Consider the following 14,462-nt stretch of genomic DNA (forward strand, 5'->3'; position numbering starts at 1 on the left):
AGGATAGGTTGTAGATCTTTGATGCGCTGGAGAGGTTTTAGTTGGGGGCTGTAGGTGACGGCTAGTGGCGTTTTGTTATTTTCTTTTTTAGGCCTGTTTAGTTTTAAGAACTACAATACCCACCTGCTGAAGTGAAAAAACAGATTGACAGAGCCAGAAGAGTAGCCAGAAGCCACCTACTACAGGACAGGCCTAAAAAAGAAAATAACAGAATGCCACTAGCCATCACCTACAGCTCCCAACTAAAACCTCTCCAGCGCATCATCAAAGATCTACAACCTATCCTTAAAGATGATCCCTCACTCTCACAGATCTTGGGAGACAGGCCAGTCCTCCCTCCAAGCCGCAGGACCAGCGCACCCGGCAGTCATGCCTGCGGGAGCTCAAACGGAGCCGCGGGAAGAGGGGACCCTCCACAGTCATGCCTGTGGCAGGTCCGCTCGTCCCGGGGCTCCGGTGGACCTCCCGCAGGCATGACTGCGGAAGGTCCGCCAGAGCCAAATGCCGCTCTGCCAGGACAATGCCGCCCCACGCGCCTGCTTGGCGCGCTGGGGTCTGGAGCCGGCCCTGGTAATGGAGCACAAGGTGCATGCGAGGTGAGGTATGCAATGGACAGCCGGGTGCAGGTTGCATGCTGGACTTTGCCTTGCACTGTGCAGAGGGCTCTAGCCCGCGGAACTGGCCAGACGGCCCCGAGCGCAGGCTGGGCTTATGCCGGCCTGTGGCCGAAGGAGATGCCCGGCGCTGGAGGGAGCCCGAGGCGCAGAGGCTGCGGAACGGTGTCAGGGGCGCGCGCTGACCTGACTAGTGCCAATTAGCAGGTGGCGGCGGCGGCTGCTGTCACCAGGCGGGGAGCCGGCGGCGCAGCCTCCCCCCAGCAGAGTTTAACGGAGCAACCCCTCGGGTAGGCGTGGGAGGAGCCTGGGGGCAAGGCAGGGGGCGGGCCGCTCCCCGCCCTTGATTGGCGCAGGGGCTGCATGATGCCACGTCCGGCCGGGGAAGCCCTGCCTTGCCGCGGAGCCTCCCCGCCCTCGCCCTCTTTGCAGGTGGTGCGCCGCTGCCGCCGGCCGGGCTCACTGCTCCTGCCGGGCACACGCGCTGCTGTGCTGCTGCTCCTGCCGAGGAGAGCCGCGCCGCCTCCCCGCCCCTGCTGCTTCCACGCTCTCCCTTAGCTCCCGGCCTCAAACTTTGCCCATTCCGGGCTGTAATCCGTTTGCATCGCAGCCGTCCCCTGCAGCAGCGCCCTGCCGGAGCGTGGCGGGAGATGCGCCCTCCGCTCTAACCAGAGCGTTTACACATAAGTGGGATCTGCCTCTGCTGGGATCGGGGCCGGGTTCCATCCCCGGGAGCTCCTGCGTTCTGAGTGGCGGCAGCTGCACCATCCCTGGGAAGTCAGCCCCAGAAGAGCCAGGATTTCCCCCCGTCCTTCTTCCCACTCTTCTTGCAATAGCTGTTGGAAGTCACAGGCTCTCTCCGGAGCCCGAGATCTTGCATCGCCCTGCCTAGGTCCCACTGATTTTTGCCTGTGGGTTGGGGACTTTTTATTAGCCCTCCCCCCCTTGCCATCTGCTTTCCCCGGAGTGTTTGTTTTTTTAGGGGGGCGGGGAGGCAGCGATGCTTGGGGGAAGGTGGGACTGAGCTTCCTCACCCCCCATTCCGTGCACCGTGCCCGCAAACAGCTAGCGAGCGCCGGGCAAAAGGAGAGATCCCGCTTTGCAGCCCGGGGTCAACGGGACCTTGGGATTGTCCTTTGCGCTGCAGGTTGGGGGGCTCGGCGGAGAAGGAGGATGCATTTCTTTCCGTGGGGATTTTGGCTTCTGTGTGTCGCCGCCTCCTCGGCTCGGGGTGACAGTGGCAGCAAAGCGAAGAGCTGCACCGAGGTCCGGCAGTTTTATGCGACCAAAGGATTCAGCCTGCACGGGGTACCCCAGGCGGAGATCTCAGGTGAGCCTCTCTGCACCCCCAGACCCTTCCCCCGAAACACCAAGCAGCGCTCTACAAAGGCTCTCCCGTAGAGGGCAACCTCTGCTAGGAGCCCGGCTTCCCAGCCCCCTGTACAAAGAGACTCCGCTTTGTCAGGGTCCGTGGCTGGCTAGAAGGTGGGACTCAGGCAGGATGGTGCTTTGCAGATGTGTGCAAACTGGGGGTGTTGGGCACCAGCTCCTGAGGTATTGACAGGGCTTCTCCAAAATAAAGGGGATCCCCCCAACAGTGCAGGGCGTCCCCGTGTCATCCCATCAGCTTTCTAGTAAATGAACCCACCAATTCAACAGTGATCCATCCAAATAATGGTGTGATTTTTCTCTCTCCTTCCCAGATGACCAGTGCAATTAAGTTGGTGTTTATTGCATGGGAAGGTAGTCTGTTCTGGACTGTTGGGATGAGGAGAAAAACGATTTCTTGTAGTGTGTGTGTGTGTTTGTTTTTTTTCAAAGGGAGTTAGTTAAAAGTAAGGGAGTGGTGAAAAGTCAACCTCAGATTTCTTCAGGAGGAGGGTAACCCCAGATGTGCCACACCTAACCCTTTTTAACAATTGTAAGATCTCCAGATATACAGGGTTTTACTTGATTCTCTGTGGTGAAAACGTGTTTAATGTCAAAAGGCTCTGAGATTTTGGGTGATTCCTTTCATCATTGTACATTGTGTGATCTAGGGGATTTGGGTCAGAACCCAAGATGGTAAAAACCTCCTGGGTTTGATTTCAAAGCGAGGAAGTGCTCCAAGGTTACAAGAGAGCAGAGTTGATTTTTTTTTTCCTAATCTTCTTTTGGATGAAAAGCAGTTTAAAAAGAATGTCAGTTAAAAATTGAAGTGTAAGTAAAATGACCTTTGTCAGGTGTTTGAAACAGGGCAGTAACCCCAGCCACCTTCATCAGAGTTTATTCCTGCTACCTTAATACTGGATGTGGAATGCAAACTAAATGTGTGTGTGTGTGGGGGGGGGGGGGGTTGTTTGTTTTTTTTGGCAAATACAGAGTTTTTTTTTCTTTTCAGAAAATCTCTGAAACATAAATAATATTTAAAGGTCTGGTTAGGTTTTTGAAAAACCTGGGAGAAAATATCTGCTGAGACTTGCATTTATTTTTGTTTACTTTGTTTATTTTTAAAGCATTGCCTATGTTCTGATTCACAGACTTGTGACCCATATCCAAGCGCTTTCTTGCTCACTTGTGGGAGCTTCCTAATTCAGACAAAGCATAAGATATGCAAGTGTACATGCCAAAGCCAACCTACAGGGACATCTCAGCAAGATTGCAGTTTGTAGTTCATTTCTAAGCTGCAGAATTTCTTATGATGAATACTTCAATAGTGTCGTTTTATGGGGAACATTCTCATCATCTGACATACAAATGGAGAAGGCTGAACTTTTGTTCACAAATGTGAACTTTTTTCTTTGTTGAAAGGTGGATTTTAAAGTAAAATGGGAGGTTTCTGAGAGTGAAATAGTGGAGAATTTCAATTGAGAGCTTTTTTGTTTTTTGTTTTTAGGGAGGGCAATGAATCCAGTGAAGCAAAAAAGACCCTTTTCACTTGATTACAAATTATCTGTAAGGGAGAGCTTAAATATGTCATGCAGCTTATAAAGTCTTCAAGGGAGTAAACATTTAAGAAGTATTGTCATGAAAGAGTACATGGGAGTGGATGAAACACTAAATGAAATGATGATAGTACAGGCTTCAGTGTTGATCATATTTTAGGATTGTGTGAAATGGATTTCATAAGATATAAGTATCTTGCATCCTCAGGTTCACTGTGTATAAAACTTCTTGTGCCTAGAAATGCTGAGATTGAGTAAAGAAATGAGACAGATTTCTAGGAACCATGTTTATTTCTAAAAAGTTACCCGCACTCATGTTTGCAATCTTAAGCAATAATGATTGAAAATATAGTATCAAACTGTTTACCTTTGACAATATAGTATTGTAAACAGTGAAACTGTACAGATAAATATTGTTGTAAAAACTGGTGGAATGAAGAGAGAAAATATGGGGAATATTGCCTTCATATGTGAATGTTCTGCCTATAGCACAGCCAATTGTGTACTTCAAAATACAGAGTGAGAACCCTTTGTGTTTATTGTTGGTGATTGTCATGTGTACTTCAAACTTCTAAGAATTTAGAAACTTTCATCTGTATTTATCAATATAATAAAGATAAAACTTGAATGTATTTTACTGTAAAAATGCACATGGCAATTTTGATTGGGCACAGAGTATATATTGTGTATGCTTCTGGTTTGACTATCCTATATACAGGATGTACTTATTGTTTAGATTATTTCAGATTAAAGGTCTTTAAATAGATTTTCAGTGACAACTAAGCAAGAAACCGTAACCGATAACATTTTGTTTTAAGAGACCACTTTTTATAGCATTCCCAAAGATACTGAGTAGAATACAGCTCCACCTTTATTAGCAAATCACTTATGTTAAGCACCAAATTTTGTTGTCCCTTTGAGTGGTCACTTAAATACAGTGAAACATGTTTTAGTTATCCACTGTAATCCTTATGACAGAAATCTGATCAGCTCAAGATTCCAGTCACTTCTGTAAATGTCTGCACAACAACAAAACACTAGGAGCAATTTTAGTTTAGTAAGAAGGGCTGATTGGGGTAGTTTAGTAATGAGGAGCCTGGCTCTGCTTTTACTGGAGTCCCTGTGAGAGGTTTTCCAGTGCCAATCTTGTGGCTTGTCAGATGTGCATGGATTGCCCTAAGAGTCATCAGTTCTTCACTCTTTAGAGGCAACTACACTTTATCCTCTTCCTCCCCAAGAAGCTCCTACTGTTTTTCCTCCTCCCATAGTCTTCCTCTTTCGCAAAGGAGGAACTTGCTTTATTGCCCCATGGCTTTGGCTGCCAAGAGAGAACTAGTGTGGCCGCCTTGCTCCTGGATTGTTAGGACTGGCCTCAGGAGTCTGGTATCATTATTAAAGGGCTCATGCATCCCCAGACTCCTCTTGCCTTCAGAAGAAGTTGAGGGTGTACCAGCCATGCAGGCTGTGACTCAGAATGAGTTAGCTTGCATTTATGTTCGTTTTAGCACACTTCAGATGTTTTAATCTACAATTTTTAATGATTTAAGAGGATTATGACTAATATAAAAACTCCTTGGCTCAGCAGACGGTAGTTCCTGCTTGTGAGTGTACAGAGCAGCTAGGGAAGCGACTACACAGTTGTTGCTGTTGTTAGCTCAGTAACATATACAGATCTGATTAAGGGAAGAATCCAGCCCCCCTGGCTTTCTCATTAAATGTGTAGGGTGGGTTTCTAACTTTACATTAATGTTTGTACAATGCATTGACATGTATAAGCACTCTAAATATTTCAGGTACTATTATTAAACGTGCTTTAGGAAGAGACAAGGTGTTAAATCTCATGGCTTTGAAGTCAATGGCAAAACTCCCAAATATTAAAAAAAATAAATAAAATAAAAAATCTACCCGTATCAGTAATCTGTGCATCCCAACCCGACCCCCTGATTCCCATATAAATATCTGCTTTAGGGAAGATTTCTAAACTAAGGGGAGCTACTCCCTCCCCTTGCACTTGGCAACATTTGCCAGGCCCACATCTACTCAGTTGGTAACTGGCTGGGCACAGGCTTCCTGCCATTTGGAGAGTATTCCCAGTGCAGGACTCACTGCCAGAAGACTTATTGTCCTTTTAAACCCCATAATGACCACAACATTTTGTGAAATATCCACCCCCCCCTCATCACTAGCTCATTGCCTTGGGTGCTCTGAGTTGAGTTGGGACCCTTTACACAGATTCTTGAGCAGGGTTATGTGTTTAAATGTGCCTGCTGTGAGAGGGCAGTATGCTGTTTGAATTCATTTACCCCAAGACATCACTTCTCAAAACTTGGTTCCCTCTCATGCTGAGCCAGAGATTCTATGAGATGGGGGGTAGTATGGGCAAACGGTGCGTTTTGAGCTAGCGTGGGTATCCACTTTTCAAGGCAATTCCACTACTCACGCGTGTAAGTACCACTTAACCCTGTGCATTACTGGCTGCTTAGTTTGCCTGAGTCAGAACCACTTGCTTTCATCTCTCAGCTCTTCTAGCCTCCCACAAACTCTTCCTGTGACTACATTATGCTCTTTGTGAGAGAGACATTGTCAAGTGTATGTATGAGAGCCATTGTAGGGATCTTAGCTAAATTAAGAATTGAGCGGAACTGTTCTTTTACTCTCTGTACAGGACCTAATTTGATGGGGATTTCAGGATGTTACTGTGTTAATGACAAATATAGGAATTTTATTTTTTGAGTTTTTCTAGAGACCTGCGGTAATAAAGCCACAAGCACAATGACTGGCAAAACTACAGATGAGATATAAAGAATAGAATGTGGGATTTTCTGTTCTCAAACCACAGGTCTCTGCCAGTTGATCTAAAAGTGGATCTCCATTGTCTACCAGTAGTAGTAGCAGGGTTTATTATATCATCTTTGTGTTGTAGCCATGCCAGCTAAGTATGTTACAGTACTGGTGGGCTTGTTATGAAGAAATTAGATTAGCTGAAAGATAGAAAAATTCTCCTAGTTCTGCACACTTGGTGGTAGTACTTCTGAAGAAGCAACACGTGCTAAATTACGTCCTGTTTTTACTAAATTTGGCAATGATCTTGGTATGAATATTGGAAAAGGTTTTGGTTGAACGTGATTGTTTTCATACCAAAGTTCTTTTTTTAAAAAATTGATATGTTTACATATTTTTCTGCTTTGTGATTGTTCTGTTAGGTTCTCAGTACAATATGTGCACACATGTACTTGTCAAAATCATACTTATGGAGCAAAACAAGCTCCCTCTGGTGGCTAATTAGTAGGGCCCTACCAAATTCACGGCCATGGAAAAACATGTCATGGCCCATGAAATCTGGTCTCCCCTGGTGGAATCTGGTCTTTGGTGTGCTTTTACCCTATACTATACAGATTTCACGGAGAGACCAGCGTTTTTCAAATTGGGGTCCTGACCCAAAAGGGAGCTGCGGTGGTGGGGGGGGGGGGTCACAGTATTGTCATCCTTACTTCTGCGCTGCCTTCAAAGCTGGGTGTCCAAAGAGCAGCAGCTGTTGGTTGGGCACCCAGCCCTGAAGGCAGCGTCCTTCTAGCAGCAACACAGAAGTAACGGTGGCAATGCCATGCCATGCCACTCTGATTTCTGCATTGCCTTCAGAGCTGGGCGGCCGGAGAGCAGCAGCTGCTGACTGAGGGCCCAGCTCTGTAGGCAGCAGTGCAGACGTAAGGGTGGCAATACCATACCATGCCATCCTTGCGTCTGTGCTGCTGCTGGCAGCAGCTCTGCTTTCAGAGTTGGGCTTCCAGCAAGCAACTGCCGCTCTCCAGCTGCCCAGCTCTGAAGGCAGTGTCGCCACCAGCAGCAGAAGTAAGGGTAGCCGTACTGCAGCCTCCCCTACAATAACTTTGCGACTCCTTCCCCCAACTCCTTTTTGGGTCAGGATCCCTACAGTTACAAGACCATGATTTCAACTATTTAAATCTGAAATTTCACAAAAATTCGGATTTTTAAAATCCTATGTCTGAAATTGACAAATGGACCATGAATTTGGTAGGGCCCTACTAATTAGACACCTAGGTCTCATAGGTGTAAAGCAAAGACGGTGTACCCTACTGGACTGAGGCCCAGATTTTGAAAGGTATTTAGGTGTTGCTGTGCTCAGGCTAGTGGTTTAGGAGTCATTACACAAAGTAAAACTATTTCCCCATGTTTATTTCTTCTCTCCCCGCCCCACCCCGACTGTTCCTCACACCTTCTTGTCAACTGCTGCAAATGGACCATTTTGATTATCACTACAAAAAGTTTCTTTCTCTCCTGCTGGTAATAGCTCACCTTAACTGATCACTCTCATTAGAGTCTGTATGGTAACACCCATTGTTTCATGTTCTCTGTGTATATATTATCTTCCTACTGTATTTTCCACTGCATGCATCTGATGAAGTGAGGCTGTAGCCCACGAAAGCTTATGCTCAAATAAATTTTAGTCTCTAAGGTGCCACGAGTACGCCTGTTCTTTTTGCGGATACAGACTAACACCGCTGCTACTCTGTAACCTGATTTAGGAGGCTCCTTTTAAAAATGAGATTTAGACTAAGACCCAGACCTTCAAAGGTATTTAGGGACCTAACTCCCATTTAAATCAGTGGGCTGTAAGTGGCTAAGTCCTTTTTGAAAATGAGACCTAGGTCTCTGAAGGTATATGTATGTATTGCGGCTGGGAGGTGTGATATCCAGCTCTGCTAGACTTGAACTAGCACCCTAAACATAGCAGTGGGGCTGTGGCAGCACAGGTGGCAGCGAGGGCTAGCCACCCAAATACTCTCCTGCCTGTCTCCCTCAGTACATACTTAGTTGACCAGCCCACCATACATGCTGCCATGGCCACGCTGCTGTTTTTTAGCTCAAGCAAAGCTAGCGCGAGTATATTTACCTGAGCTGCGAATTACACCTCCCAGGTGCTGTATAGACATACCCAGAGTCAGTTAGGGTTTGCAATGCTGAACAGAGAAATTCCAAAATACATTTAAAAATCAAGCCCCCTAGTGCCTGCCTTGTTTATATTTAAAATCTAGAAGGCTGTATATTAAAATATTCTTCAAGTTTCCTAAAAGATTTGCCTTTCTTTCAGTGTGAGATGGATGACTACGTTCTTACCACATAATTATCATTATCAGCTGTGTCTGACAAAAAATATTTCAACAACTCCTTTTGTTGGAGAAGCAAAACATGATATTTTTTTCCCCAGGAAAATTTGAATGCATGTATAGCTTGAATTCCTTTTGTTTGAAAATCCATAGCCTCTCCTCCTCGTTTCTCTCCCCTCTGGTCTTTCCATGTGATTGTTCAGTTCTCCTGGTTTTTATCTAGAGAGTCGAATATCAGTGAAATCTCAAGACCTGCAAATATGTTTGATAAGATCAGAGAGGGGCAGCTTTTAGATGATGGAGCTGTTAGGTTTGGCAGGACTGAAGCAGGTGGTTCTCTGTCTTACCACTTGCATTCAGGGGACCATATAGACTCATTCTTGCAGCAAATTTAAATGACTTTTTGTGCTTGTACTTTAAAAATATAGGTTGCTGACTTTGCTAGGAAAATATTGAGTTCAGAACCAGAGTTTGTTTTCTTAACTCAAAATAGTAATTATTAAAAAGAGAGGGCTTGAAAAATCTGCTCATTTGTAATGACTGAACCTTTCTCTGATGAGTATTGGGGCCTAATCTAACTTGCAGTTGCTGTTGGAGTCAGTGGATTATTACTTGTATTGCAGAAGCACCTAGGATTTCCAGTCATGGACCAGGACCCGATTGTGTGAAGCACAGAACGAAAAGATTGTCCCTGCCCCAAAAGACCTTAAAGTCTGAGTAGTAATACTGAGCCTGCCACGTGACAGGGTTCTAATGTAATCTGACTGGGGCCAGGATATGAAGTGCTGTCTCTTGACAACACTCCTGTGTGTCAGTCATTATTGCACTGATAATTTTCTCAAAATTCTTGTAGCTTGCTTCAGAGCTCTCATGTGAGATTATGAAACTGCTCCCGGGGAGAGGGGATGGTCACTGGTAGTGGGGAGCCAGCTGGGATTTAATTGTCATTAAACTTGGAAATTTAGGCTGGGAATTTCAAAGGAGCCCAAATTCCACTGAAATTCGATGGCATATAGGTATTGTAGTTCCTTAGGCTGCTTTGAAAACCCAGCCTTTAATTGCCATTTTTTAGCCTGGCTCCTTTATTTTTGATAGCACTCTTTTTGGTAGACGTTTTTTCTTCTTTCCAGCATAGCTGCTTTAGGACATTCAGAGTTATAGACCTTGTCCTGAAATGTGCAAATGCAAGTAGAAAAAAGGGGTAGAAAAGGCAAATATCGGGCAAGCAAGTAGCAGCATTATGTGTGGTGCAGGTAGCAAGAGGACGTTCTGTCCTGGGGCACTCTTAGGCACCATGATGATTAAACAGGGCATGGTTTCCTGGAATAAGGGTGTATCTAGCTTACAAGATGGTGTGTACATGAATTACACCTGCTCAGAGGAGCAATGACAGGGTATCTCTTGTGCTGGAAACACAGCCAGCTACCTGCCACTCCATGTGGTGTGCATCTGTTTGCTTGTAACGTTCTTGGTTTACTTCTGTTTTTGATTAGACATGAAAATACCCTCAGTATTCCTTGAATCTGTTCCATTGCAATACGTATTTAGCAAATTTCACAAAATTCACTATTCTTGTGACAGATATAAAAGAATTTCTCCCTGGTAAGGTTTTGGTTCTCCTTAGGAAGAACTGAATTTAACTGAATGTTAATTCCTGTAGGGTGACATTTAATAAACTTAGGAAATGGTTGTATGATATTGACTTTTCATCCACCTCTCCTAAACTTTATGCATAGGCTGAATCTTTTCAGAAAATTCTATTTTGTGTGATAGTCCTTAAGAAAAGCAAGCAAGGCTATCCTGTACATTAGCGAATGAATTTCCAAAGTGCAGGTTAACGTGATTAGGGTGAATTTTTTTTCTAAGACTTGACAACAATCCTACTTTTTTTTTTTTTAACTACATTTCCAGGCATGGTTACGTCACCATCTGTTCCACCCTGCAGGGTTTCCCTTAAGAAGTGCCCACCCCATTTGTTCCTTTGCCTAGGCTAAAACACACTGAGATATAAGCATACACCTTTAAGCACCGAAACACCTCTCGCTTTTTGAACACAGAACCATATGTTTTAAATTGCTTTCTGCTGTCCTGTACTGAAATCCTGGATGAAGGAGGGATGCTGTCTGTAGAGGCATCAGCTCTGTTTGTTCTCTTATCATGATTATATGGTGGGGGTATCTCCATTGCCTTCGGTGGAGCCTCTCTGGCTTCACATCAGAGTAAGAAAGATGAGAATCATGCCCATCACTTTTCAGCCCTTATGGAAGTCCATCTTGGAGGCCACTCCTGCAGACAGTTAGTATTGGGTGTAGTAATAAGAGGGGAAGGACGGTCCAGTGGGTAGAGGGTGCTAACCTGGGATTTAGGAGACCCAGGTGCAGTTCCCTGACTTGGGGCAAGTCTGTTAGTCTCTACATCTTTAGGCACCTGCTCATCTATGCCTCCAGTCCCCATCTGCCCTATGAGGATAATAGCACTTACCTACCTCTCCCAGGTGTTGTATGGATAAATAAATTGAAAGATTGTGAGGTGCTAGCTACTATGGTAGCTGGGGCCATATAAATACCTTACCTAGATAGTCCCTAGTATTGTGAATAGTTTCATTTAAATCACTTGAGATCACTCATGGTGGTCAACTCTGGTTGTAGTGTTTGCAGGAGTAGCTGCTTGTTTATTGTCATGTTAGGGTCTCTTCTCTGGTAGTTAACTCTCACCTTCTCTCCCCTCCCCCCCCCCCCAAAAAAAACCCACTCTGATTAAAGCAAAGATTTCTTTTTTAAATCTGACGTCCAACTCCCTTCTCGTCTGATGTCTATATACACCGACATCCAGATACTCAGAATATGTTGTGCCCCTGACAGTTGAAACTATGCCTTTAAGTAACATTTGATTCCCAGGGGATCAGATTACCTCCATTGACAGTTTGAGTTCTGTGAAAAATAATGAAGCTTTAGACTGTAGACACTTTAAATGCTTGTCTGTACATGACAGAACTGCAGGTTGGGTCAGTGACGTCTGCCCAGTAATGGGTTTCCATTTTAGTTCCAATTTTGCAGACATAAACTCCTTTGTTTCCTTGTGATTTGAATATGCAGTGTGTGCTGTGTGATGGTTGTCCAAAACACACTAGTTCTGTTTTTTGTAAGAAGATACATTAATCACAATTGTGTGGACTGTATTGACATTATAAAACTAATTTTTTTGTTCTTTCATATACAGTGCAGTCTAAATCAGAGACAGAATTATCCAACTTTTATAAACTCCTGTACTGGCAACATGAACAAACTATTTTTTTTAAAACTACCATGCATTCTACTAAAGCACTTTATTAAAAAAATTAGTATGATTTCAATGAGCAACATGATAGCACTTATGCAACATTCAGTACTTTATATGATTAAAATACAGATACTGTATGACAGATAGTTTTTGACTTACAAAAATGGTATTTTATAGCATTGTAAAACTATACTATATAATTCTGTCAAAATATCTCCTAGGTCTTTATTTTACACAAGCGTCTTGTTTTCTGACTGGTGTGGGGGAGGGGACAAGAAAAAACCTGAAAAGCTATTACTTTCATCTTTTGGTCTATTTCTGGATGGGAGAAAATACAATAGAGGGTGTGTTCGGAGATCAAGCTTAACTGTACAGTTTGTATACAAACTGAAAGGAACTCATGTGCTTGAGTCTCTTCTGAGACTCCTGAGTGTTGACAATATTAAGAAAAAGAAACCTGCACTCAGTTTAACTTGTGCCACTCTAGTAAAGTCTCTGGGGTCGTACTGGCATAACTGTGGGCTTGAAAGGATATTGACTGTCTCAGCATTTCTCTAGTTCCAGCTGTCCCAATAAATGAGTTAAATTGCAGAAGGAAGGTCTTGTGGTTGCTTGGAAAGGAGTGGGAGGAAGGAGATCTGGGTTCTGTTCTGAGCCCTGAGGCCCCAGTTTTCACGGGAATGCATGCAAGTCACTTCGCTTCACTTCTCGCCTCTCTGTAACTCAGTTTCCCCATTTGTAAATGTTAAATGGGGATGTTATTTCTTAATTATCTCATGGGAAGTGGGAGGGTTGTGGGGCTTAATTTATTGGATTGTAGAGCACTTTGCTCTTCCATAGCGCCTTCCATCTAGGCATCTCAAAGCGTTGCTCTCTTTCTGACATAGTTGCTTGGCTTTATCCAGCTGTATGAGTTTAAAATGGTTGTATAATTATTTCCCAGTTTACAAACATCTGTTTGGCTTTGCTGCAGAATTCCAAATAATCCCTGCTAAAACTCTTTTCATTTGTGGGAGGTCTCACATAGGCTTCCACGTTGTGAGAACAGAGTATCTTTATTGAATTGGCTCTGTATGGCCAGATTATGGCTTTAAGACATCCACTGGGAGTTTGCAGAGGGGCTGCATTGTAATGGGTGGACGTTCCCCCAATTCATTCAGAATTTTATTGGGGCTGAGCCTGTGCTGGGGTGGGAGCTTTGCCCACTGGTGCTGTTTCAGCTCCACTGGTAACTGCAGCAGAGTGTAGGAGTGGGTCTTGGCATATGTTCTTCCGTTTGCCTTTGGCTAGAGCTGCAACCAGCAACAGAGGCCTGGTGAAGTCCTAAATGCTTGACTTTAAGTCTCACTGAACTTAATATTAGTGTTAAGCACGTGCTTAAGTCTTTGCAGGATGGGCGCCTATAAAGCTATGGTCCCCAAACTGTGCGGCATGCCCCACTGGCAGGGCATGGAGGAAAATTCAGGGCGTTGTACGATGGGGCCTGGGCCAGCCCCCATGGGGGGCAGGGAGGGAACACCACCCAGCCCCACTCCAGTCCTAGCCACAGCTGTGCTCCAGCCACAGGCCAGCTCTGCCTCTATCTCCAGCTCCTCCCCCATCCCCAGTTCTGCCTTCAGCCCAAGCACCACTGCTGAGCCAACTGTGCAATAATGGAGGGGGAGAGTGGACAGATTCCATTACTGGTAAAGGTGTGTGTGTGGAGGGGGTGGGGGGCGTGACAGGAAAAGTTTAGGTACCACTGCTATAGAGTATGGGCATGATGGTGGAGCTCATGCAGAGAGTGCAGGGAGTGGGGAAGGCTCCTTGCATCCTCATCCTGTCCATCTTTGCAGCTGATCTGTACAGGTGCATATCTGCTCTGTCATGCAAAACATCTTCCTGGGTTCTCTTGTTCTCTCTCTTTGTACTTTACATTAAGATTTTTACCGCAGTTGCACTTAGATCCAGGCTATGGCATGCAAGTTTATTTGATCATGTAACAAACAGTTTCAGTGTGCTTTAATTATTCTAATAATATTAATAATCAGTGACCAGATGATGAGTAAAGGCAGATCTGTTTGTAAATCTCTGCTACATGCTGGCAGCAATTAAGCACAGAAGGAGTTTGGATGCTGGAAATGCTAACTAAATTAATTAATTTGGGTACTGTTAATTTGTATTACATGATGATGCATGATTGTTGCTTGTTAAATATACAAATCCAGGCTGAACAAATTGGTAGTGCAGGTCATACTGATATTAAGCTGCAGAATTTTAGTAGGTGGCCTAAATGATTCCGGATTTATCAAGTTGGAGGTGGTAATATGGTACTGTAAATTACTTATTTAACTTGATTTCCCTGAAAAATATGTGATCTGTTATGGATTATAATAGGAGTGGACTTCCCAAAATAGCTTTTCGATAGCCCAATTTATGCTGAACAGTGACTTGTACTCTCCTGTGCACATACAGGCATGGACTTTTCTAAGAGAGCTGGTTATAGAGGGTTTTTATTTATTTTTAAAGATTATTATACT

The 14,462-nt window shown here is 44.4% G+C and overlaps 1 protein-coding gene across 1 annotated transcript in view; it reads left to right on the plus strand.

The window, feature by feature from the left end:
• Positions 1–999: 999 nt before the first annotated feature.
• The window catches only part of GPC1 (glypican 1), a 303,663-nt gene continuing 290,200 nt past the window's right edge, over positions 1,000–14,462 (plus strand). Inside the window, exon 1 of the mRNA XM_039487900.1 lies at positions 1,000–1,944. Within this exon, the coding sequence (XP_039343834.1) occupies positions 1,788–1,944 (157 nt within the window). The 5' untranslated portion in view covers positions 1,000–1,787. The remainder of the gene's footprint in view (positions 1,945–14,462) is intronic.

Source organism: Mauremys reevesii, linkage group 9 (assembly GCF_016161935.1).
Source record: "Mauremys reevesii isolate NIE-2019 linkage group 9, ASM1616193v1, whole genome shotgun sequence".
NCBI lineage: Eukaryota > Metazoa > Chordata > Testudines > Geoemydidae > Mauremys > Mauremys reevesii.